This window comes from Canis lupus, chromosome 22, assembly GCF_048164855.1.
Source record: "Canis lupus baileyi chromosome 22, mCanLup2.hap1, whole genome shotgun sequence".
NCBI lineage: Eukaryota > Metazoa > Chordata > Mammalia > Carnivora > Canidae > Canis > Canis lupus.
In genome coordinates, this window is record NC_132859.1 from 31,203,693 (window position 1) to 31,230,205 (window position 26,513).

The 26,513-nt window shown below is 34.7% G+C and overlaps 1 protein-coding gene across 2 annotated transcripts in view; it reads right to left on the reverse strand.

The window, feature by feature from the left end:
• ZNF385D (zinc finger protein 385D) overlaps positions 1-26,513 on the reverse strand; it is an 897,042-nt gene that overhangs the window by 650,538 nt on the left and 219,991 nt on the right. For both annotated transcript variants that reach the window (XM_072792941.1, XM_072792942.1), the window contains exon 2: positions 19,877-20,095. In XM_072792941.1, the coding sequence (XP_072649042.1) occupies positions 19,877-20,095 (219 nt within the window). The remainder of the gene's footprint in view (positions 1-19,876; positions 20,096-26,513) is intronic.

Here is a 26,513-nt window from a genome sequence, read left to right on the forward strand (position 1 = left end):
CTCTTTTTAAAAAAAAAAAATTATTCATGAGAGCCAAAGAGAAATAGAGAGGCAGAGACATAGGCAGAGGGAGAAGCAGGATCCAAGCAGGGAGCCCGATGCAGGACTCAATCCTAGAACTCCAGGATCATGCCCTGAACCAAAGGCAGACACTTAACATCCACTGAGCCGCCCAGGCAAAAGGGACTCTCTTTTATTGGACTTAGAATTGAGAATATGGAAGCCTGGGGCTATTGGCAATGGTGGCTTCAACAAAGAAGAAGGTTGACCGGAGAGACAAGAATTTAAAAACCAAGTTTCTGAGGCTGACATTGAGTAAATATTGCATTTCTGTGATAATTGTTTTATGACTATTTATTATAAAAAATAGCTTGAATATAGCTTATTCTTATTATTCAATACCACTTTAGACTAAGGGCTTCATGAATAGAATTCCAATTGTATAAGATTTGTATAACAACCTTAATATAAAACCATATAATTCAAGGAAACTCAACTGAATTAGAAATTGTGCTTTATAAATTTGTCTTCAGTCATGCACGATGGAGCTATCAAATCCAATTAAGTAAAAATTTACCAGACCTATAAGAGCAGAATCCAGAAACAGTGAAAAGTCTTTCATTAAGTGGATTCTACGTAAATAAGAGGTGCTATTTCTGGTCATACTACACTTTTAAACACTGAACTGTTTTGGTTAAAGAACAGAACCATTTACTCAACACCACTCAGCTTTCTGTATTAAAGTGTAGACATATCTTCTATTATTTCTTGGAAAACCTTCAAAACTGCAGAAGAAAAGGGATGACCACAATTAAACATATTTTTTTAAAAATTATCCTTGGTGATATGAGTCAACAATTAAAACTATGCTTAGCTTCAAAAACAAACTAAAAAAAGGAGCTGTTTTTGAAAATAAAATGTGTACGGTTTACTAAGTGAAGCTGAAGGATGGGCCCTTTCAGATGGCTTTGTAAGATCTACATGGTGGTAGTTATACATGGCTTATCTGACACATCTGTCTGACCTTTATTTAGTCTAGCAGTACCATTTGTCTCAATTTGAAATTATGTAATCAATGACCATAAAACTTTAGGAATTTATGGTTACTTTCCAAACTCTCTTTTCTAAGAACTATTAAATTGTTTCCTAAAGAAAGATAAACAAAAGATACAATTCAAGGGAATAGATCACATGAAACCCAAAGAGTCCCAACTTGCTACTCACCTTCTATTCTTTGGCTTTCTTAGGAATACACAAACTTCTGCTTCATATTGCTTTGGGGGTTTCAAAGAATTGTGAAGTAGAAGTAAAAGGTGTCATATAACAGATCGTTACTACTCAAAGTGTGGTACCAGGACTAGTAGCAATAGCACTACCTGGGAGCTGGTTAGAAATATTGAATCTCAGGCCCTGCCCTGGACCTGTCTGAATCAGAATCTGCATTTACAATCCACAGTTGATTTGTAAGCAGGTCACAATAGGCGGAGGTTTCTGAATTATGTTTATAAGGACACTAACTCCTAAATGTCTTTGCCTATATACTTTTCCAATCTTGACTTTTCTGTCAGCTGATTACAGATATAACAAGGACTAACCATAATTATAGCTAATGCTTATTTTATTGCATGCTTGCACTAAATAAATTACATAAATTACTTTATTTTATCCTAAAACTATTGCTTACGAGATGTATTTATGACACAGGGAAGTGATTCTCACACTTGAGCCTGCATTCAGAAGCACCTGAAGGGCTCCTTTAAGAAACAGTTTGCTCAGCCTACACACCAGAGTTTCTGATTCAATAAATTTGAATATGCTTCCAAGATCTGGGTTTCACCAAGTACTCAGCTGATGCTGATTGGGACCACTAATGCAGAAGCCCCAAATATTAGGATCTGTCCATTCAACTACCTGAGTCCACATCTCAGATGCAGGCTATTTGTCAAAAAAATTTACCTAGTCTGAGGGGTTCTCTCTGGGCCCCCTTTCTTCTCACAGTTGTCACTGCTCATTCTGCCTCTTTTCTTTTTTTTTTCTTTTTTTTTATTGGTGTTCAATTTACCAACATACAGAATAACCCCCAGTGCCCGTCACCCAATCACTCCCACCCCCAGCCCTCCTCCCCTTCTACCACCCCTAGTTCGTTTCCCAGAGTTAGCAGTCTTTACGTTCTGTCTCCCTTTCTGGTATTTCCCACACATTTCTTCTCCCTTCCCTTCTATTCCCTTTCACTATTATTTATATTCCCCAAATGAATGAGAACATATAATGTTTGTCCTTCTCCGACTGACTTACTTCACTCAGCATAATACCCTCCAGTTCCATCCACGTTGAAGCAAATGGTGGGTATTTGTCATTTCTAATAGCTGAGTAATATTCCATTGTATACATAAACCACATCTTCTTTATCCATTCATCTTTCGATGGACACCGAGGCTCCTTCCACAGTTTGGCTATCGTGGCCATTGCTGCTAGAAACATCGGGGTGCAGGTGTCCCGGCGTTTCATTGCATTTGTATCTTTGGGGTAAATCCCCAGCAGTGCAATTGCTGGGTCGTAGGGCAGGTCTATTTTTAACTCTTTGAGGAACCTCCACACAGTTTTCCAGAGTGGCTGCACCAGTTCACATTCCCACCAACAGTGCAAGAGGGTTCCCTTTTCTCCGCATCCTCTCCAACATTTGTTGTTTCCTGCCTTGTTAATTTTCCCCATTCTCACTGGTGTGAGGTGGTATCTCATTGTGGTTTTGATTTGCATTTCCCTGATGGCAAGTGATGCAGAGCATTTTCTCATATGCATGTTGGCCATGGTTCAACACCCGTAAAACAATCAATGTGATTCATCATATCAGCAAGAGAAAAACCAAGAATCATATGATCCTCTCATTAGATGCAGAGAAAGCATTTGACAAAATACAGCATCCATTCCTGATCAAAACTCTTCAGAGTGTAGGGATAGAGGGAACATTCCTCAACATCTTAAAAGCCATCTACGAAAAGCCCACAGCAAATATCATTCTCAATGGGGAAGCACTGGGAGCCTTTCCCCTAAGATCAGGAACAAGACAGGGATGTCCACTCTCACCACTGCTATTCAACATAGTACTGGAAGTCCTAGCCTCAGCAATCAGACAACAAAAAGACATTAAAGGCATTCAAATTGGCAAAGAAGAAGTCAAACTCTCCCTCTTCACCGATGACATGATACTGTACATAGAAAACCCAAAAGTCTCCACCCCAAGATTGCTAGAACTCATACAGCAATTCGGTAGCGTGGCAGGATTCAAAATCAATGCCCAGAAATCAGTGGCATTTCTATACACTAACAATGAGACTGAAGAAAGAGAAATTAAGGAGTCAATCCCATTTACAATTGCACCCAAAAGCATAAGATACCTAGGAATAAACCTAACCAAAGATGTAAAGGATCTATACCCTCAAAACTATAGAACATTTCTGAAAGAAATGGAGGAAGACACAAAGAGATGGAAAAATATTCCATGCTCATGGATTGGCAGAGTTAATATTGTGAAAATGTCAATGTTACCCAGGGCAATATACACGTTTAATGCAATCCCTATCAAAATACCATGGACTTTCTTCAGAGAGTTAGAACAAATTATTTATTTATTTTTTTTAGAACAAATTATTTTAAGATTTGTGTGGAATCAGAAAAGACCCCGAATAGCCAGGGGAATTTTAAAAAAGAAAACCATATCTGGGGGCATCACAATGCCAGATTTCAGGTTGTACTACAAAGCTGTGGTCATCAAGACAGTGTGGTACTGGCACAAAAACAGACACATAGATCAATGGAACAGAATAGAGAACCCAGAAGTGGACCCTCAACTTTATGGTCAACTAATATTCGATAAAGGAGGAAAGACTATCCATTGGAAGAAAGACAGTCTCTTCAATAAATGGTGCTGGGAAAATTGGACATCCACATGCAGAAGAATGAAACTAGACCACTCTCTTTCACCATACACAAAGATAAACTCAAAATGGATCAAAGATCTAAATGTGAGACAAGATTCCATCAAAATCCTAGAGGAGAACACAGGCAACACCCTTTTTGAACTCGGCCACAGTAACTTCTTGCAAGATACATCCACGAAGGCAAAAGAAACAAAAGCAAAAATGAACTATTGGGACTTCATCAAGATAAGAAGCTTTTGCACAGCAAAAGATACAGTCAACAAAACTAAAAGACAACCTACAGAATGCGAGAAGATATTTGCAAATGACGCATCAGATAAAGGGCTGGTTTCCAAGATCTATAAAGAACTTATTAAACTCAACAGCAAAGAAACAAACCATCCAATCATGAAATGGGCAAAAGACATGATGAGAAATCTCACAGAGGAAGACATAGGCATGGCCAACATGCCTCTTTTCTTAAGCTACCAAAAGACAATTACTTTTTCCCTTCCCTCCTCCTTCTGACTGTCCTTAAGTCTCCAATGTTTTGGCTTTGATGTTATCAGTGCTAATTAGTGCAGAGTGATGGGTAATTTTTGTGTGTAAGAAACAGTCCAGAAATTTCACCAAATCTCAGAGTTTATTCCCTTGACTCTTACTTCAGATTTTAATATGGAATTAAGTTCCTATTAGATTCTCGGGGCCTTTATGTTCAAATAACTCAGAGGCGCTTCAAAGAAATAACTAGTTTAAATTCACATCTTTGTAAGAAAAAGAGATTGTTGAAATACTTCCATTTACATTACTTCATTTGCTTCTGTCAAGAATTAAACATGCAAGGTAAATAAAATAAAATAATGCCACAAAAAATTAGGAGGAACTAAAAAGAAAGTAGCAACTGAAAGATAAGTTTTAGTTCAGGGAGATCCTCTATTCAGAATAACCATATTTCCATTTTTTAAAAAAGATTTTATTTATTTATTCATGAAAGACACACACACACACAGAGAGAGAGAGAGAGAGAGAGAGAGAGGCAGAGACACAGGCAGAGGAAGAAGCAGGCTCCACGCAGGGAGCCCGATGTGGGACTTGATCCCGGGTCTCCAGGATCACAACCTAGGCCGAAAGCAGCACTAAACCACTAGGCCACGTGGGCTGCCCCTATATTTCCATTTTTATACATGTTCAAACAGGGCCTTATGTACATCTCAAAACTATGCAGTAATTGTTATATGTGTGGGTATTCTATATACCCATAGTTTTATTGTTTTATTTACATAAACATTTCTCAGTTGGAAAGAGTTGTGTTCACATCAGATTTTACCTAAAGAAATCATGTGTTAGGGATCCCTGGGTGGCGCAGCAGTTTGGCGCCTGCCTTTGGCCCAGGGCGCGATCCTGGAGACTCGGGATCGAATCCCACGTCGGGCTCCCGGTGCATGGAGCCTGCTTCTCCCTCTGCCTGTGTCTCTGCCTCTTTCTCTCTCTCTCTTTCTCTCTGTGTGACTATCATAAATAAATAAAAATTTAAAAAAAAAGAAAGAAATCATGTGTTAGATACTTGGAATAGCATCCCTAGAAACATAAAAATGAGTAAAAAGGTTGTTTCAGATAAATAATTAGTAGTGAAAATTCATGCTTACTTTTCTTCTCCCCTATGTTCTGAACAGGAATTATTTACACAAGGCATACCCATTGCACTGAGTATTAAGTAAGAGATAAATATTTTTAATTTCTTCCTTCAGGCCACTAACACAATTAGTTTGCTAACACATTCAACTACAGAAGGATAGAGACAGTGGTTAAAACATGACTTAACAAGCCTGCTGTGAATCCACATATTAGTTTTTGAAATATTTTTACATTTGAAAAGGAGAATCCAGAACAAAATTTAAGTAAATACAACTACTAGAGGTTTTAACTTAATCTCAGCTGTACTCATGTAAAAACGCAGACCGTATAAAGCATGTGTGGGGTTAGTCCCTCAGGAGATGATGTGACTGAACAGTGAGCCTCTTGGGAAAGCTTATCTCACAGGAGACTAAAAATCAATAATTTGAGGAGCACTGAAGGGAAAGAGGGATTCTCGATTTACATCTATTAATATTAGACATAACTAATGTAATTCAGTTATAGTTATTTTTAACACTTTTGTCCTTTAACTTTTATACTAAATTTAAAAATGATTATCCACCACTGTTAGGGTAAATTCTCCTTATCATTTCTTGTAAGGCAGGTCTAGCGGTGATGAACTCCCTTAGTTTCTATTTATCTTTATCTTCCCTTCCCTTTGGAAAGATAAGTTTTCCAGGTATAGCAGCTTGGTTAGCAGGGTATACATCCCACACCCTTCTGGCCTTCAAGGATTCTGCTGAAATATCCGCTAATAATCTTATGGGCCTTCCTTGTATACAAGTGACTTTTCTCTTGCTGCTTTCAAAATTTTCTCTTTAACTTCTGACAATTAGACTATAGTGTGTCTCCATGTGGTTCTCTTTGGATCCATCTACCATACAATCTAAGAATCCTATTTCTGAGTATATAACCAAAGGAAATGAAATTAGTATCTCAAAGAGATATTTACACTCCTGTGTTCATTGCAGCATTATTCATGATAGCCAAGATACGGAAACTACCTGTGTCTACAGACAGAAGAATGAATAAAGAAAATGTGGTGTCTGTGTATGTGTTCGGATATATATAATATGTATATATAATATACGGATTATATATATTATATATATATATATATATTATATGCGTGGTTATAAATATAGAATGGATTTTTTTTCAGCCTTAAAAAACAAGGGAATCCTGCTATTTGAGATAACATGGATGAACCTAGAGGACACTATGTTAAGTGAAATAAGCCAGACACAAATAAAGTTGGCCCTTGAACAACATAAGGGTTAGGGGCATGAACCCATTGTGCAGTCAAAAATCTATGTATAACTTTTGACTTTCCCAAAATTTAACAACTAATAGGCTACTGTTGGCTGGAAGCCTTACTGATAACATAAGCATTTGATTAACACATGCTTTATATATTTCTTATAACAATGCTCTTACAATAAAATATGCTAGAGAAAGGAAAATATTATTAAGAAAATCATAAGGAAGAGACAATACATTTATAGTACTGTAATGTAAAAAATCCACATATAAGTAGACCTGCACAGTTCAAAATCATGTTGTTCAAGGGTCAACGATACTGATCTCGGGAGGCAAAGTTAAAATGCCAGAGGAGCAGGGGTACTCTAGGCTTGCCTCATCCTCTGATCATAGCTACATAAACATCAAATCATTTTTAACACCCAAGAAATCAATCTGAGAACTGCAGAGAGCAAAAATGTACAACTAGAGGTAGAAAAATACCATATGGGAGATGTAGCAGAGTTACAAATTAATATCTAAATGTGATAATCACAGTAGCTCTCGCTGTGTGTTGATTCAAATGTTCCTGTTTGTATTATCCAGTCACTTTCAGTTTTAATATTGTCTTTCAGCTTAATCTGTTTTCTCTGTTCCTGTCCAAGAAGGTTTTTTTGTTGGAGCAAGTCTTCTGAGAACAAATTCAGAGTAGAGGTCATCTCTGGCCTCATGATTATGGTCTTTGAGAATATGCTGGTTGATATTGAGATGAGTTGGTTGGGTACCCATCTCAGGGTACTCTACCATATACGCTGCTGAAGTCTTGGGCCAAAACTCATTTCATTTATATCTGGAAGAGGAACAAGAATATCTTCCTGGCTAATCCAACCTTATATAGATTCATGTTAGGGATCCCTGGGTGGCGCAGCGGTTTAGCGCCTGCCTTTGGCCCAGGGCGTGATCCTGGAGACCCGGGATCGAATCCCACATCGGGCTCCTGGTGCATGGAGCCTGCTTCTCCCTCTGCCTATGTCTCTGCCTCTCTCTCTGTGTGACTATCATAAATAAATAAAAATTTAAAAAAAAAGATTCATGTTAATGCTACAAACTACTCTGAGGCTCTGCTACAACATCAAACCAAAACTCAGTCTAGGATGTGGGCATTCCTTGCCTCTCACCATGCCAGACCCCATAGCAACTCAGCTCTGTATGATTTCACCATGTGGACATATAGGGAAATATTTGAGTCTCTCTTCCTATCAGAAGAGAACTAAGAAAAGCTCTACTGTGCAACTCAAGCCCTCTTTTTTCTCATCTTTTTACTTGATACAAACTCACCAAAGTAGAACTATTCTGGAATAAGTTCTAAATGAAATATGAGCCAAGTTTCTTTAAGCCTTGATGTTTCTATAAATACCTCTAATATATTTTCCCTCTGTGAGACTTCTTACCTCATTTCCAGTTTCCCCGTATACCTATTCCCCTTTTTAATTTTAATACCTCCCTGAATCACATACAACAAACAAATATCTGGTATTGTTCATAATAATAAGTAACAGAAATATTTTAGGTCACTTTATTCTGCCTTAAATTTTAAAATCCTTCAACTGTTTGATTACTAAGGCCCTATTTCCAAAGGAAACAAAAAGCATTTCTCTTCCAAGGATGTTAAAAGAAATATGTTGTTTATTTGTTTGTTGAGTATGTTGTTTGGTTTATACAATTTTATGAACCTCAGAGAAATTATGTTATAGCATATGATATTTGTGGTGGGCTTTCATATTAAGCTAATAAAGGCAATCATTAAATAGCATATCGAAGACAAGATATTTGTAAGCATCATGAAATAACTCAATCAACCTTATTATGTGATGACAATGACAATATTATTGATAGTTTGGTAAAGAAATCATTTAAGGGTCAGATATATTGAATGTAGGGATCTCCACTTTGATTTTTTTTTAATTTCCACCTCAGAAATACAATATAATTAAAATAGACTCTGATGTTTACAATAGTGAGAATACTATTCTATATAAAGATTATCTCTCTCTATAAAGCATTATTAAAATGCTTCTGGGACTATGGAGATCCCTGGGTGGCTCAGCGGTTTAGCGCTTGCCTTCGGCCCAGGGTGTGATCCTGGAGGCTCAGGATCGAGTCCCAGGATTGAGTCCCACATCGGGCTCCCTGCATGGAGCCTGCTTCTCCCTCTGTCTGTGTCTCTGCTTCTCTCTCTCGCTCTGTGTCTCTCATGAATAAATAAATAAAATCTTTAAAAAAAAAATGCTTCTGGGACTAAAGAAATTTCTTAACGAAATTCTATTTAAGAAGGAAAAATATTTTATGGAAGTAGGAAAAAAAAACCCTGATAGCAGGAATTTCAAACACTGTAACACTTTTGTTAGTCATGTTAGCAAACAAGGTCCTTGAATAGTTTGAGTAAGTAAAATGTGTCTGATAAGACTATAACAAATTAATATTTATTGAGTACCTGTATAAGATGTGTTAAGTTGTTCTGACATTATTCTAATTTATTATCTCAAAATTTGACGTCTTGACTAAAAGATTTAAATAATGAAAACACCACTACTACTATTCATAAAATTGTGATTTTTCAGCATTTAAAAAATGAATTTTCAGATTAGAAACTAAGTATAATTCTAGCCCTCTAATTGTCTTGGGAAAAAATGATGGTAGCAGAGGTTCCTCCATGTTTGTTGAAATAAAATAAAAATACTATGGTTTGTTATTGACATTTTTAAATTTGAGTTTCTTTTACATTTAACAACAGATGAATTAGACATAAGGAAAGGCAACAGTATTCAAAAAGAGCATTCACCTAGCCCAGAGTAAAAATCAATTTATAAAGTAAGCCTTGAATTTTAGACATGAGAGAATGAGAAAAAAATCTAAGACCTCTTATCTCAGCAAATCTCTCATGCACAAGAATATCCTGAGATAGGGACTTTAGCACATATGTGGCTGATTAAGGTAAAAGGTAAAAAAAAGACAAAACAGAGTACTTTTCATCAACAAATACTGATAATTATACAATAGGTATTTTTCAGGTAAAAATGTAAATGTATTTCTAGGAGAAAAAATTACCACCATATGAAGACAACATTCTCAACAAGTGAAAATATAACAAGAAAAAGGAAAAACATACAAAATATTGTTGAAAGAAGTAGTTTGGGATAAAGTATATACACTTGGACTTTTTTTCATGATTAAGTTGTAAAATTTCATCGTGAGAATGCCAAACAAAAGAGCAAGACCAGATGCAAACTGTGGTGTACATAACCCTCCTGCCCCTGCACAGATGGATTATCTGTTCCTCAAATTACCTACAATGATCAGGACCCACTCACAACCACCAGAGCTAGATTTAATGGGAAATAGCCATTTGGTTTCATGACTTGTAGATCTATAAGAGGCCCTGAAACATTGCTGAAAATATAACAAGAAAACACTTTGATTAGTCTCTTGGGTTTGCAATTCATCTTTTCCCAACACATGTTAAAATAAAAACAGATGGTCACTAAAATGTCTCTATAGCAGAGCTTTTGCTGTTGAAGTATGCAAATTAAGCCATGACCATCTCATTGCTCTTCCTTCCTCTTCCTTCCCCTCTTACTGATTTTCTATTTCTTCTAACTAAATGTTCCTGGAGAATCCCAATTAAAGGAGCTTGGAATGTATACCCAGGGAATTTGAATTTTTAAAGAAAACACTCAGGGTGATTCTGAATCACATGTTCTAAAGACCAACAGAAAAACACTGTCTTTACCTTTCAAACACCAGCTTAGCTTTTCCCACTTAATTGAAATAATTCCTCAAAGATATCTGCCATTTTATAATTTTCAGATCTCCAATATAAGGTTACCTTTCTCAATCTCTCTGAAAAAAACCTTTAGAACCCACTGGTTAACCATATTCTTTTTCTGAAACTCTTTCCTCCTTTGACATCTGAATCCTGAAGCAATCCTAGTTGTTCTCCAGGCTTAAGAGGTGATTCAACATCATGAATATAAGCATAGGCTCTGGAGCCAGCTTGCCAGGATTCAGAGTCTGAATTCACCTCTCTCGAGCTAAGAGGCCTTGGGCAAATCACCTTCTCTGTCACAGCTTACTGATCTACATAATGGACACAAATAAACTATAGTAACTCACAAAAATATGATTTAATATATGTATAATTACATACCTAGCACAAAGTAAATTCACAACAAATGTTATTCATTATTTATATTTCTAACACCCTCATTATCTTCTTAGGGTACCCTTTCACTTCCTCCTACAGGACAAGAATTAAATTTTAATACTGCTTTATTTCTTTTGGCTATTTTATAACTCCCTCAGTTATAGTTCTTTTATCAGTGAGATAAAATTCCATTTAGTAGCACAAACTGAATAAGTACCTAGGTCAGATTATCATCTTTGTTACCCCTCCAGTCAGCTTTTCCTCTGTTCAGTCTTAACATTTAACCACACTAATTTGACAGTCACACAGCATACAACAGAGCTCTAACCTAGAACCTTGCTAATTCTTCATTCAAGCTGTATTCACTATTTTATTCCTCCTGCTATTTATATATATTGCACCAATTTTCTTTGTTAAAAGATTATATTCTTCTTTGGAATTGGGAAATATGAATTATTTATCAGAATTACTATTGCATACACACATTTGTTTAATATATGTAATGAAGTTAAATATTCTTAGTTTGATTGTTTTTATTCCTCTCTTTTTGAAACCACACTTATTGTACCCGTAAGTCATTGATTAGTTCATACAATTCTCTATACTTCTATACTTTTATTTAGCCACCGAAATAAAATCTTAACAGAAAATCATGTTTTTCATCATATATTCTCTCTGAAGTAAAACCTTGAATTGAAATTTATATTCATTTCTCTCCTCTAAAGATTGGCAAATCTTAAGTTAGTAGTAAATATGTCTTGCCCACATTTCTGATTTCAACACTGTACCTGATACAAGTAGTTGGAAATGGACGTGCATATATAATATGCCCTTGTCTTTCTACCTGTATGCCTCGTGTCAGCCTCAATCTGTTTAGTCTTAACACCCATTTTAGTTCCCCAAGAAGAAACTAAATGCATACAAAATGTCAAGAAACAGAATTCTTTACTGAAGATTCCACAGGTGAGAAGCAAGAGAGAATTACAGCACACTTTACAAAGTTAACAAATTAAAATTTCAGAAGTCTGTCCCTTCTACCCTCTTATCCCTGACCCCAAGACAACATTCACTTTCTGATCTGTCTGGCTCCTAGTCTCCAAACTCATTTGCTCTTCACTTATCTACAATTACGTTGGGCATGTCAGTTATATCCCATCTCTAACTGTAAACCTACATAACTAAAGTCATCACAATGTTCATCTAAGAGTGAGCCCCACTTTTAATGCTATTTCAGATTAATCTTAAAGGTATTCTGAAGTTTGGATGGAAATCAAAATTTTAGAGCACTTTTTCCCTACCCCTGTGGGTTTCTGTATTTGTATTTAGCTTCAGGGTTTTACCTCATTTTCATCACATTTTTGTTATATATTCCGGAAATTCCTATTTTATTCTTCTCCACTGTGCCATGCTGCTATGGATTTATTTACTTTTGTTCTTAAATTTCTTGTGTCACATCATTGCAATTTTGAAAACAAAAAGAGGAAATAGATGTATCTAGGTTGCTATTTTTGAAAATTAGTTTCTTGCCTCTTATTTGAATACTTAAAATTAATATTTTGGAAGTCTATTTAATGAATTAAAGTGCCAACTTAAAAATACACACATACACATACACACATGCTCATACTACTGTTTTGTGTTTCTGATAAATACAAAATGATGAAGCATGCCATGCCTGAGGTGAAGCTGTAGAAACTTCCCAAAGCCAATTTAAATATGGTTGGCCTCCACATGTAAACTAACCTGTTTAGGAAAGGGGAATTTATATAAAAGCATCACATTTCCATTACCTACTAGCTCTGTTACCATGAGCAAATTATTTTTAGGGGAAATATAAATAAAATAGGAAAATTAAAAAATATGTACTTTCAAACATAGAAAAGTAAAAGTGGTTATTTTCCTAAGACTAGAGAATACAAATACTAGAACTGGAAGATATTGCTGTGGAAGGAGTTAGTGACTGAAAGGGCAAAGGAAACAAGAGAAAGTTCAACCTGTGCTAGACAGATTTGGAGTTCAGATGAACAAATGAATTTTTCTGCACCCCCAGTTTATGCTACCACTGGTAGAAGCTCCCAATTCTTCAAATATCCCCAAAGAAACACACAAATATACATACAGAAAATTACAAATAGAAAACTCTTTAAATTCTATTCTCAGGGTGCTTGGGTGGCTCAGTCATTTAAACATCTGCCTCTGGCTCAGGTCATGATTCCAGGGTCCTGGGATGGAGTCTCACATCCAGCTCCCTGATCAGCAGGGACTCAGCTTCCTCCACTCCCTCTGCCCCTCCTTCCTACTCATGCTATCTCTCTCAAATAAATTAATAAAATCTTTAAAAAAAATTCTTTTCTCAAACTAAATGGCATGTACTTAATTCATTCTTTTTTTTCTTAATGTTTCTTTTAGGTGAAAAATATCTCACCTAAGTTTGCATGAATAACAACAGTCCTGAAGAGCTAGACTATATTTCTTTTAGGGCACAGTTGCCCACTGACGTGGTATCCAGATGGGGGTCATGCTGGATTATCAGCCTCATTATAAAACATCACTATTATTCCAGTAAAGAGGATTTTTCTTAGAGATACAGACTGGATAAAAAAAATCTCTAGGTTGATAAAAATGCTGCTTGTTCAATGAAATTAATGTGGAGTCCAGGTGAAGCGAGTAGCTAGCAGCTAGAATTCCATCTGTTTGAAATGATCAATGTGTTTTCCTTTTATGGAGAAAAAAAAAAGTTGATAACCAAAGCCAAAAACCATCTGAAAATCTGAACATGATAAAACTAACATTTGTCATTTTCTCCCATGTTTTTATCTTTCAGTAATAAAAAGGAAACTTAGATCACTCAAGAACAAAATGTCTTATTACATAATGTTGGACAATTTAATATCAGCATTTTTTCATTGTTTCCCCTAGACTGAACCTTCTAAAGGATATGGTCAAGAAGAGAGAAGCTTCAGAAAAGCAATATTCCTTATTGCCATATCACATTTTGTCTTATACTCATATGGATAAAATATTATTAAGAAAGTTATCATTATTTAATAAAATAATCCCAAAAGGCATCACTACTAATCCTTAAATGTCCTAGTAAGTTCTTACTAGTCTGTGTACAAATAGTCCTTGGAAGTCAAAAGATGAAATGAATTTTTATATAAAGGAGGAATTTATTATAAAATCAAGACCTGAAATAACAGAAAAATTTATGAAGCTATTTTGAATTTTTATTAACTATCAATGTTGCAAGAGAAGGCACCTCTTATAAATTGAAAATCTACTGATACTTTAAACCTTGTCTGGGACAATCAATAGAGAGGAAAGAGAATAGATCAGTGAGAGCTCGAAAGTAAAATTTTATTTAGCTCTTCTGTTAAATAAAAGAAAATTTAATGCTAAGAGGATAGATAAGGGCGGCAATATTCTAGATTTATGTGCTACAAAACAATGAGCACCGAAAGACTCTAGAATACTATTAGATAAAACTGAATTATTTGATAGCAGTTTCAACCCAATAAAAATAGAAAACCAGGCTTAATAAAATAACTCAAATATGACAAAGGTATTCTGAATAAAATAAAGTTGTCATAATAGGTCAAGTTGTTACTCAATCCTTTAACGAGCTTTTAACAACAGCTTAACCATGGGGAGTAAGCACATGAACTGAATTAAATTTGTTGGTCATAGAAAGTTTTACCCTTGTTACATGTATTCCAAAATGCTCTTAAGAATCAATCAAAGGAGCATCTTTATGCTAATCTTCAAATTTCAGTTTTTAGATAAAAGTATACTTTTAGTATACTTATATATTCTTAGTATGCTTCATTTTATTAATTTTTTTAAAAAAGATTTTTATTTATTTACTCATGAGAGACACAGAAAGAAGGCAGAGACATAGGCAGAGGGAGAAGCAGGCTTCTCTCAGGGAGCCTGATGTGGGGACTCGATCCTGGAATTCCAGGATCACGCCCTGAGCTGAAGGCAGACGCTCAATTGCTCAACTGCTGAGCTACCCAGGCATCCCAGTATGCTTCATTTTAATACTCAACTTTATACTCCCTGAAAATCTTATAAAAAATCCTACATACAGGGATCCCTGGGTGGCGCAGCGGTTTAGCGCCTGCCTTTGGCCCAGGGCGCGATCCTGGAGACGCGGGATCGAATCCCACGTCGGGCTCCCGGTGCATGGAGCCTGCTTCTCCCTCTGCCTGTGTCTCTGCCTCTCTCTCTCTCTCTGTGACTATCATAAATAAATAAAAATTAAAAAAAAATCCTACATACACAATAAAAACCTTATTTTTTTCACTGTAGAATATATCACATAATTAGAACATAAAATGCCAAATGTGAGCAAAATCTGAACATTTATCCATAATCTCAATTCCATTATTAATTTCTTTAGAATAATTTTAAAGCATGCATTAATAAAAAGGTGGTACTATGCAAACACTATTATATTATCATACATGTAATACTGTACATTCAGTTTTCTTACTCATATTTATTTTCATACCTGGTAGAACCGTGACAATTTAGAAGAAATTACATTTGCAGAACCCTTGTGATTTTTTATTTTAGTTTTGAACATTTATGAACAACCCAAATGAGATAATATTATTTTATATCATCATAAAAATAATGGTTCTCTGCAGAACTTAACTTCTAATTATAAACAAAATGAAAGATGTTATCCAAAGAGAAAAATTAGTAAGCCATGCAGTTTGTACTGAAATTTCTTTAGTTTATAGTTTTCATGAGAGGGTGAGGCATGGAATTTCTGGAATATGATAAAGCTACACATTTAAGCATTTTTTTTTACTACAGAATACCCTTTTGCTATTTCTGTATCTTCTCACCTTAAAAAATGTGCAACAAAAAGAAATGTATTTCTGGAGTAACAGTGAATGTATAGTGATAGATTATAAAATTACTTATTTATATGACTATTCTCCACAAAATATTTTCAGCAGCTGGTAAAGAGAATTTATGGAAACATTAGATATTTTGTAATAATGTATATTGTTTAAAAAATAGCATAACTCAACAACATAAGAATACATCCAAATACATGACATAATTTTGTGACACTAGAGTTTAAGTTTACCAGGGGGATTTGTATGTTGCTGATAATGGAGACATAGGAAACTTTATGCATTGAGTTATTTGGCAAATGTCTTAGTCCCTTTGATTCTTGGCTACCTTGTTTATAAAATAGAATAATATGTGCTTTGCAAAGCTGTTGACTGGGGTTTCATAGATGATATATATATATAAGACACCCAGACTAATAAATACTAGCTCACTTTTTGTTCTCTTTGTATTTTTTATGACAAAACTTATATTCAGGCAACAAATAGACAATATAGATGGGGGAAAGTATTAAATTTTGTTGCTTTTGCACAATGAAGCATATTACACATATCACTTTAAGATACAACAAGCACCGGTGGTATCTTAGGTAGATTTCCAGGAAGTAGACTCCGATGATTTTGTGGGCGAGTGGTGAATGAGGGTTCTATACCTCTGAGGCATGAGGAAAGCAGGACTGGGTAAGGGGTGAGGCAAGGATATGATAGTACTGCCACAGTACCATCAGCAAACCTGAAGCTGGAATAGCTTTTTAGAGCTGTATACCGACTTTTGAGGCAAGGAGCTGGGGCTTCTGCAGGCTGCCCTCAAGAAAGGAACAAGATCAAGAGAGGAGAGGTAGCTCCCTTTGGCTGAGGGCATGCTTAGGGAAGAACCCAGCAGGCAGCATTTCTAACTAGCAGGAGGGACTTTGGAGACTCAGGATAGCATGCACCCAAGTGTGCAGCACATGTTCCATATAACAACTTCTCCAAAGAGTGCAGCACTATCAGAAATGTAAAAGTCTTACCTGGGGGAACAGTGGCCTATTAATTAGTACACCTAATGCATTTTTTCACTATGATCTTCAGATGACCACTTTCTCTATTAAGTGAGATGACATGAGAAATGCAATATTTTGCTTAAAAATGCAGAAACCAAATTTTAGATGATTGTCTACTCTTGTTTACTCTTGTCTTCTGTAGTATTTGTTAGGATATGACTTTAGGCATATAATTATAATGATGCTCTACGTTCAGTAAAGTCAGAAATGATAGTATGTTTTTCTCCATTTAGACAATCTCAAATGAATAATAATTAGTTCCATGTCTACTATTTAATTTGCATCCTTAAAAATAAATCAATTAAGCACAAGGTTGAGTGAATTCAGGTAAACATCTCTATTGTCATATTCCTTTTTGGCACTACTATATTAAATTATTCCCCATTTGAAATCTAGATTGAAGAGAAGATTTTCTAAGATGGAAGCAGTTCACAGCAGTCCATTCTGCAAGTGTGTACATTCCAGAAGAAAAATAAAACAATTTCTATTTCTCCAAATAAAAATGATAATATTCTCAATTAAGAATTTTTTTTGGATCCTTTATTATTAGAAATTCCATTTTTAGCTTGGTTTCTGTGTAGTAAAGGAATCACAAGTAATAGGTATATAAGGCTTGGAATGGGGCTTCTTTCTAATTCTGAAAAAGTCTGAAAAAGTACACTTTGAGAGTGGGGAATGGAGGAATATGTATAAGAAATAATATCTCCATATTAATGTGAGGAACTAAGTCAGTTGTGAAGTTGATTGCCTGTAGTAACATCCACCTGTACAAAAAGGTGAGGCTTTCCTCGGAAGTATCATTCCAGGCCAAACTAATATGATCTAAACCAAGTGTTCTTATTAATTCCTGGTTGTTTTTAATGACTCTTACTAGAAAGAGTCTTGGAAAAAAATATGAATAGAAAAATGTAGCAATAAATTTTGTTAAGCACCATATTGATCAATGCATTGTTGGAAATATGATAGGATTTTTTTTTTATCTTTCCTAAAATGATTTCTCTCTTTGAATAAAGAAAGGCAAGTTTCTGCAGAATATTCATTCTGAGGAGGCAGCAGACTTCAGAAGTGCAGGTATATAAATGAATAAGACCTGAGTTCGATTGCTAGTTTGACCATTTAATAGTTGTGTGACCTTCATCACACTATTTAATCAATGCTACCCTCAATTTCCACATTTATAAGAAAAATATGATAGCAACATCTCTGTGGTTGTAATGAAAAATTAAACAAGAAAATGCACATAAAAATTTTATCACAATACTACCCTATAATAAATGCACTGATAAAATTATTTTAAAATACCAATTTGAGGGAAATCATTCCTAGTATTAGGATTTGAAAACCTTTGACCATTCTAAATTTTGTTTGGGATTGGCTCTGATTTGAGTTTCTAAGCTAGGCATGACTTTTGTCTTGGTTTCCTTGTATGATATCATTTATTACTCCTCCCAAAAGAGGTTTGTAAATGTAAAGGTAGGTAAAGTAAAACACCAGACTTGTCACCATTACCTCCAATAATACAGACTTGAAGAAAAACAATTTGAAATTTAATCATACTGTGCTTAAGAAGATTTTACCCAAATAATAAAAAAAAAGATTTTACCCAAATGTCAAACATAAGGTGAAGTAGTTCAAAATAGAGGCTGTGAAATATATATTTTAAACATGACTTAAGAAATACATTTTTGTCTTACTAGTTCATTTTATGCCTGTAGAATTTAGTAGTTCTCAATTATTTTCTGATGACTACTTTTAAAAAATATTTTATTTATTTGTTCATGAGAGATGCACAGAGGGAGGCAGAGACATAGGCAGAGGGAGAAGCAGGCTCCTGGAGGGGAGCCTGACATGGGACTCAATCTCGGCACTCTAGGACCATGCCCTGAGCTGAACGCAGAGCTCAACCACCCAGCTACTCAGGCACTCCCTGATGACTATTTTTGTTTTTTACGTGTCTTTTGACCACCAACATCCAAGACTAACAATTAGTCATACCACAGAAACATAAATACGGAGTCCTTTCCAGTAGACTACTTTAGCTTAGCCATATAAAAACACAAGGCAAGGTAGAAATAATTTCCATTTTAAAAATGTAGAGTTTTTCTTCTCATTATTTGGTAGCCTTGAAACAAACTACAAATTTATGTTAAAAAAAAAACTTCATGATGCCAAACATTAGCATAGATGAATATTTGGTCTCATTATTAAAGCCTTAAAATTTAGACAAATGTATATTATTTACCAAACATGAAGCATCCAACCAGAATACAGTATTGTAACATTTTGTTTGCTATTGTTTCCTATTTTCCTAGCCTTTCAAAGGAATCCACTCTTCTCCCGCCTCAACTCCTCATGTTTTTTCTAAAACAGTTCCATTGTTTCCAAAAGTATTTTGTGCTATTTTTAAAATCTGTTTACTCTAAAACTCAGCATACACTTTCAAAAAGTATTCTAAAATGATTAAGCAAACCATGAATTTTCAGTAGCAAATTTAAACAATCGGTAAGTACTGACATCATACTTTATTGTTAAAACATGTAGTTCATAAGATATGTATTTTTCTCAATTGAACGGCAATCTTACTTACCTATTGAAGCCCCTATTATGCAAAAACAAAAACTCTAAATATCATTTTGTATAATATTTAAAAGGATGCCCATTTGCAAAATCTACGTTAAAGGCAAACATCAAGGAACTCTAATGTCAACTTTTTCAAATTATAGCAAATATCTTGGAGGGTCACGATCACAATGCTAATACAATTAAGTGTATACAACAAACAAAATTTCCCGTTTTCATCCAAAATGCTGTGAGGGATTATTTAATTTGATATGCTGATAAGCTTTTATGTAGTGTTCTGTCTGGGTTTTAAAAATAAATTAGTCCATTCTTTTATATTTACATCTGCAGGTACACAAATAACTTAAGTTGATGATGTAAAATTGAGAACACATTTTTAGAAAAACTTACCATTGTCATTTTTCAGCATCCCATTGCTCAGTTGTTTTAATCTCTTTTGATGTGATTTGCCATTGTAGTGGATTTGTGCTTGAGCAGCTGAATTCAGCTGAATGTTACAAACGTTGCACAAAGTGAAATTGGTATGTTTCTTTTCTCTTTCTGGTTTGTCTTCAAAGTCATCAGGTAAAAATTCAGCCTCACTCTCTCCATCATGTGCACATGTGAAATCTAGGGGTACAAAGGAATCTATGAACAGGCTGATCAAGACTTCTGGATTCTTTCATAGGACTGAATTGGGTAGCAAATAAGCACTGTTCTAGATAATAAAAATTCAAAATTTCCACTTCTTCCCTTTTTAGCACGTTGCTTTCATACTCTTTGAAAGTATATCACTTCCTTAATGGAATACAAATGAGAAATATTTCATTTTGTTTTTTTCTGTGTCAAATGTCTGACAAAGGTCTAGCATGCATTGTCTCATTCAATCATTATGACAGTAGAATAGACACTATAGATTTTCCTGTCTCATATCTGAAGAAACTAAGGTTTAGAGTAGTTAAAAAACTTACCTAGGGTCACACAGCAAATAAATGGTATAGTTAGGATAAGCATTCCATTTTATTAATCTCCAAATACCAAATTCATCATCTTGTTTTCTAGCATGTATTTTTTTTTAATTTTTTTTTAAATTTTTATTTATTTGTGATAGTCACAGAGAGAGAGAGAGAGAATGAGGCAGAGACACAGGCAGAGGGAGAAGCAAACTCCATGCACCGGGAGCCCGACGTGGGATTCAATCCCGGGTCTCCAGGATCGCGCCCTGGGCCAAAGGCAGGCGCCAAACCGCTACGCCACCCAGGGATCCCTCTAGCATGTATTAATGTAGATATTATCCTTTTGATTCAACTAAATAACTTTCTCTTGTTTTTATATTCCTTGCCAATTAAGTAAGGTCACTTACATCCTACAGATACAAAAATGCTGAAATTGTTTCAGTACCTAAAATTTCATATTTTATACCTGGAGCACAAAAGAGATTCTGAATACCCAAGATACCTTTGTAAGTAAGGTGCAAAAAGTGTAACTTATCTATGGATTACATTGGAATATATTATTTTTGGATAAATATATGCTTTGTATACTCAAATCCAAGAGAAAAGGGCCACTAACAGTTCCAGTACCACTGGCTTTACCATAGTAATAATTAAGTAACTACTGCAATACAAATTTAGCTATTCATTTACAAATTACTTAAAACAATGGCTCATTTCAAAATTCTGTGTTTTCACTACATAGGACTCAGCCTAACTCTTATGGTCCAGATTTGATTTCTCCATTCCAGTTTTACAGGTTCCTCAAGGATTTATTGCATTGTCATTGAAAATATTGGCAAGAAAGCAACAATTATTTTAGCATGAATTTATTAACTGCCTACTGTGTGACAGGCAACTCCCTAGGTGCTGGAGATAAACTGATAAGCAAGATGAGGATGATCCTTACCATTATTCAACTTACTGATAATGATAAGACAGTTATTACAAGATAGGCTTTGGCATCAGGTGAATGAGGTAACAAATGCCAAAATAATTTTAATAATAAAAATTTACCTAATAAATCAGGTCAAATACCTAATACTTGAATCTCTTAAAAAATATTGAAGTATCTAATTTCCAAAAGGAATAAAAGATTATAAGTATATAAATCATGCTTTGGGGAAGACCAATTTATTTAAAATATATTAACTTCCCCTTTAGAAGGAAGCTTCATCTTTCTTACTCAAGTAGACCCTATAACAAAATATTAAACATATAATTTAAGTGGTCACATTGAAGAGAAAATAGATTTTTTGAAGTGATTACATAATTTTAGTTATAGCAAAATATATACTAAATATATTAGCTTTTCTTATTTTATATATATATAAAAAAGTAATTTTAGTATCTACTCCAGATTCTATTCAGAATATTTCAAAACTCTTTTCTAGAGTTTATTTATATTTTTAAAGTCTTTTATCTCAACTAACTTTAAGTAATGAAAAAGATTAAGTAAAAGATGGTACATTTAATCATTGTGATATTGTATAGCCAATAAAATAGATTGGAAAAATTTATAACACGGGAAATTCTTTCTATATAATTAAAAAAACCTGTAAGATGTAAATTTACAAATGTTTACAACTATGTAAAACACAAACAAGACTTCGAAAAAATGATAATAGTTGATTCCGAATGGTGAGATTAAAGTTGGCTTTTTTTCTATATCTTTTCCTCATTTTCAAAATTTTACCTGGTGATCACTTACTACACTTACTATTTTAAAAATCAATATATTTGAAAGAAATAAGCCATAAAAGAGAATATGTATCCTACTGAATGAATGGTAGCTTTGTCAGAACTAGGCCTAACTATACAGACAGTCCCAGAGCATGAGCCCTTGTGACACATCATTTTTAATAAATATATGCGTTTGTTTGGAAGGAAACATTTTCTTTCTTGATTCACATTTCCACCTTGACCTATAAAATAAGAATGTCTGCCAACAATTTAGTAGGGGAAAATACTGGAGACGAAATTTTCTATCACGGCTATGAGATTTATTTGCTTACAGATAAGGGGTTCCCTGATCACTAAAGAAAGTGAAGACTAGGTCACCAGAGTCAACAATTAATTTTGCACTAGGAGAAGGAGAGGCAAGGAAATAACTCTTAAAGGAAAGAGAAAGTAAGATATATTAACTATGGCATGAACATTAGGAAAAAAGGAAATCTCGGTCTTGGTGACGGAGGTGCAACATTGCAAAGCTTTTATAGAATATGCAAGAAAACAGCAATGTTTCAAATGGCATTCTCTAAAGTAGGAGGCAGTATATACACAGGTAATTTTGACTCCTAATATGGTAAAAGTTATCATTTAAATTCTGGAGGGGAAATTTTGCTCATTTGACTTTCACTAGGAGAAAATTCAGTGGTCCTACATAGGCTTTAGGTAACTAGCTTGGAACCCAAACTATTTTATAGATACATTCTTTTTTTTTTTTTTTTTTTTTTTTTCCACCTAACCTCTGTTCCTCAGAACTACTGAAGACACAATGAAAGTCTGTGGCTTTACACAATAATGCGGATCTAGACTTCATGGTGTAATACGTTCAAGGATTAGAGTTATCATAGGGATGATTATTGTAGGAATTAGGTATCTGCTTGTGGGTGTTTTAAATTTTGTAGACAAAAAGTTTAAATTAATCCTATGATTCATAGAAATAAAAGGTACTGTACATAAGAGAACTCATCTTTAACAAGCTATATTAAACCATATATCTGAGCATAATTTGAGAAATAAAAGTGGACAAAATATTTTCCCTGGGAAGCAACAGGGTTCTTGAAGTTCATTTATGGTACATTGTTTTGACCCACTTGAGAAACTTTTGAGGTAGAAGCTGAAATATCACCTCTTGAACCAGCCTTTTAGTGTAAGACTGCCCCGAAAATTGCTTATCTTTTCTTCCCCATACCACGTTCAGGGTAACAGCCCATAAACCTAATGAACCCAAAGTTTGGTGTAACTCAACTTGTTAATAATCAAAAGTTGGGTAATAGACATAAAAGCCAACTGGAACTTCTAATGACCAATGCTGGAACAACCAACTAAATACCATATTATTGGTATAGTCCAAAGTATAAAATACTTTATATTTTAAATATAAAATATCAATGAATACATACTGATATTTTAAAAAGTAAATGCAGAAGAAGATGCAAACCCCCAAAAAGAAGTGATCCAAATAACTTAAATAAATACCCTTCTTCAGGAGGGAAGAGACATAACTCCCTACCCCTTAAGAACAGGATCTGCTTAGTGACTTGCTTCCAAATGATAAAGTATGGAAAGAGGAGAAAAAGTAACTCTATCATGGGGAAACTTGACAAACACTATCTCAGCTATGTAATCAAGGCTAACAACATTGATAAGTCATGTTGACAGCATGTAAACCTTGATAAGATGTGTTGAGAATGGTTTTTCACCTCTATGTGTTTTCCTCACAAAAACACATAATCCACAATAGCCAAACTGTGGAAGGAGCCTCGGTGTCCATCAAAAGATGAGTGGATAAAGAAGATGTGGTTTATGTATACAATGGAATATTACTCAGCTATTAGAAATGACAAATACCCACCATTTGCTTCAACGTGGATGGAACTGGAGGGTATTATGCTGAGTGAAGTAAGTTGGTCGGAGAAGGACAAACATTATGTGTTCTCATTCATTTGGGGAATATAAATAATAGTGAAAGGGAATATAAGGGAAGGGAGAAGAAATGTGTGGGAAATATCAGAAAGGGAGACAGAACGTAAAGACTGCTAACTCTGGGAAACGAACTAGGGGTGGTGGAAGGGGAGGAGGGCGGGGGGTAGGAGTGAATGGGTGACGGGCACTGGGGGTTATTCTGTATGTTAGTAAATTGAACACCAACAAAAAATAAATTAAAAAAAAAACACATAATCCAAGTCAAAGCATGAGAAATACATGAGACAAAAACAAAATGAAGAACATGCTACAAAATACCTGATTGTTACTCCTGAAAACTGTCAAGGTCATCAAAAACAAAGTTTGAGAAATTATCACAGCCCAGAGAAGCCAAAGGAAACATTAAAAGTAAATGAAAGATAGTATCTAGGATAGGGTTCGGAAACTCAGAACACTAGGTAAAAAATAATAATAAAATCCACAGTTTCATTAATATTAATATATTATTACAAGTCCATTAGTTTTGATAAATGGACCATATTAACCTATCAACAATAGAAGAAACTGGTTGTATGAGTTATATGGGAATTGTACTAACTTGGCAACTTTGCTACACATCTAGAGCTCTTCTAAAGGGGAGTTAGAAAGGTCAGGGTCCATTCTCTCTTCTTGATCCATCAAGCCAGAATTTCTCTGGAACTTCTGTACACTGAGAAAGAACTAAGAAAGAAGCTTCTCTTCTTTTCTTTATCCCTTACTCATTTATCCCCAAGCAGGAAAAACAAATTGTGTGATTGGAAGGGTGAGGGAAAGGATCACTGCCACATGTGTGGCCCACACACATGGTGAAATTTCAGGAGAAATTTGGTATTACAAATTCTTTTAAAATTACATTTTCTGAGGGGACTGGATGGCTCAGTTGGAAGAGCATGTGACTTAATCTTAGGGTCATGAATTTGAGATGCATGTTGGTTGTAGAGATTACTTAAATAAAAATAAAACTTTAAAAAATTACATTTTTTTATCTTCCCGGTTCTCATATGTTAACTTAAAATGGAAAGGCTCACATTCCTGAATGGAAGCCCAGAATTTTCCAGCTGCCCTGCATATGACTGGGGAGGTAAGTGTAATTCAGACAGGAAAGGGTGGGAAATCCAATATAGATCATGGTTCCAAGCCATTTTTTAAAAAATTTAATTTGCCTATTAAAAACTAACCAACCAAAATTTAACACACCTTAACTGAGGCCTTTAGTCTGTCTATAAGTTCCAATCAGGATGAAGGATAAGCTATTCACATACACACAGCTTATCCAACCAATCTCCATATAATTAAGCATTCAGAAACTCCATTTTTGGTTAGAATTTCAACCCTACCAAAGCAATCAACAACCATTAATATAAAATTAGAAGCATTTACAGTAGCGTATATCATTTGACAAACCAAATTTGATTGAGTGGAAAACTTTCTCTATAGATAATTTCAGTGTTTTATTTCAAAGTTAACAAGCCAGGTTCCATTGTTTTGACCCTGGTTGCCTTTATCTCTTGTTCTTGGATCTGCTACCTTATCAAAATGATAAGGCTTTAAGATCTCCAGGTATCTTAAGGGTCTACAATAATATGAAGTGACAGTAGATAACATCTGCCAACAGGCAGTTTAGAGCACAATAAACCATACTCTAAAAAGACTTTTATATATGACCTATAAAATCATACAATAGTAAATGGCATAAACTATTATTGCTTTTTCAGTGGCTTCTCCTGCCATAATATTTTTAAAAATGAAATAGATAGGGACTTATAAATACAGAACACATTTAGTACAGACCTGCTTCCATACATAGTCGCATAACTAAATAGCAAACACTAAAAATACCTTTAGAGACCTTGGTATGACCATGTATGTAGCAGTCATTTGTCATTTAGATTAAAATGAACATTTGATTATAGATATGAAAGATGAATTGTTCAGGTGGATAACAGCTAGGAATACTAAAAATATATAACTCATAAATTCAATTGATAAGCAGCTTTAATTCCTTGACTTTTGATAATACTTATACAAGGACAAGAGGTGATAAATTTTGCCTATTTCTTTCAAAGTCAATTTCTTTGAGAAAATAAAAGCAAACATCTAAATACTGTCCAAATGTAAAACAACTTTTGTTCTAAAAAATTATCTTTCTGAAAAGAGATATCTACTGATATTAAATGCTTTTATTATTTAATTATTTGTTTATTTATGATTTTGTTTATTTATTCATGAGAGAGACAGGGAGAGAGAGAGAGAAGCAGAGACACAGGCATGAAGCAGGCTCCATGCAGGAAGCCCAATGTGGGACTGGATCCCTGGACTCCAGAATCACGCCCTGGGCCAAAGGCAGAATCTCAACCAATGAGCCA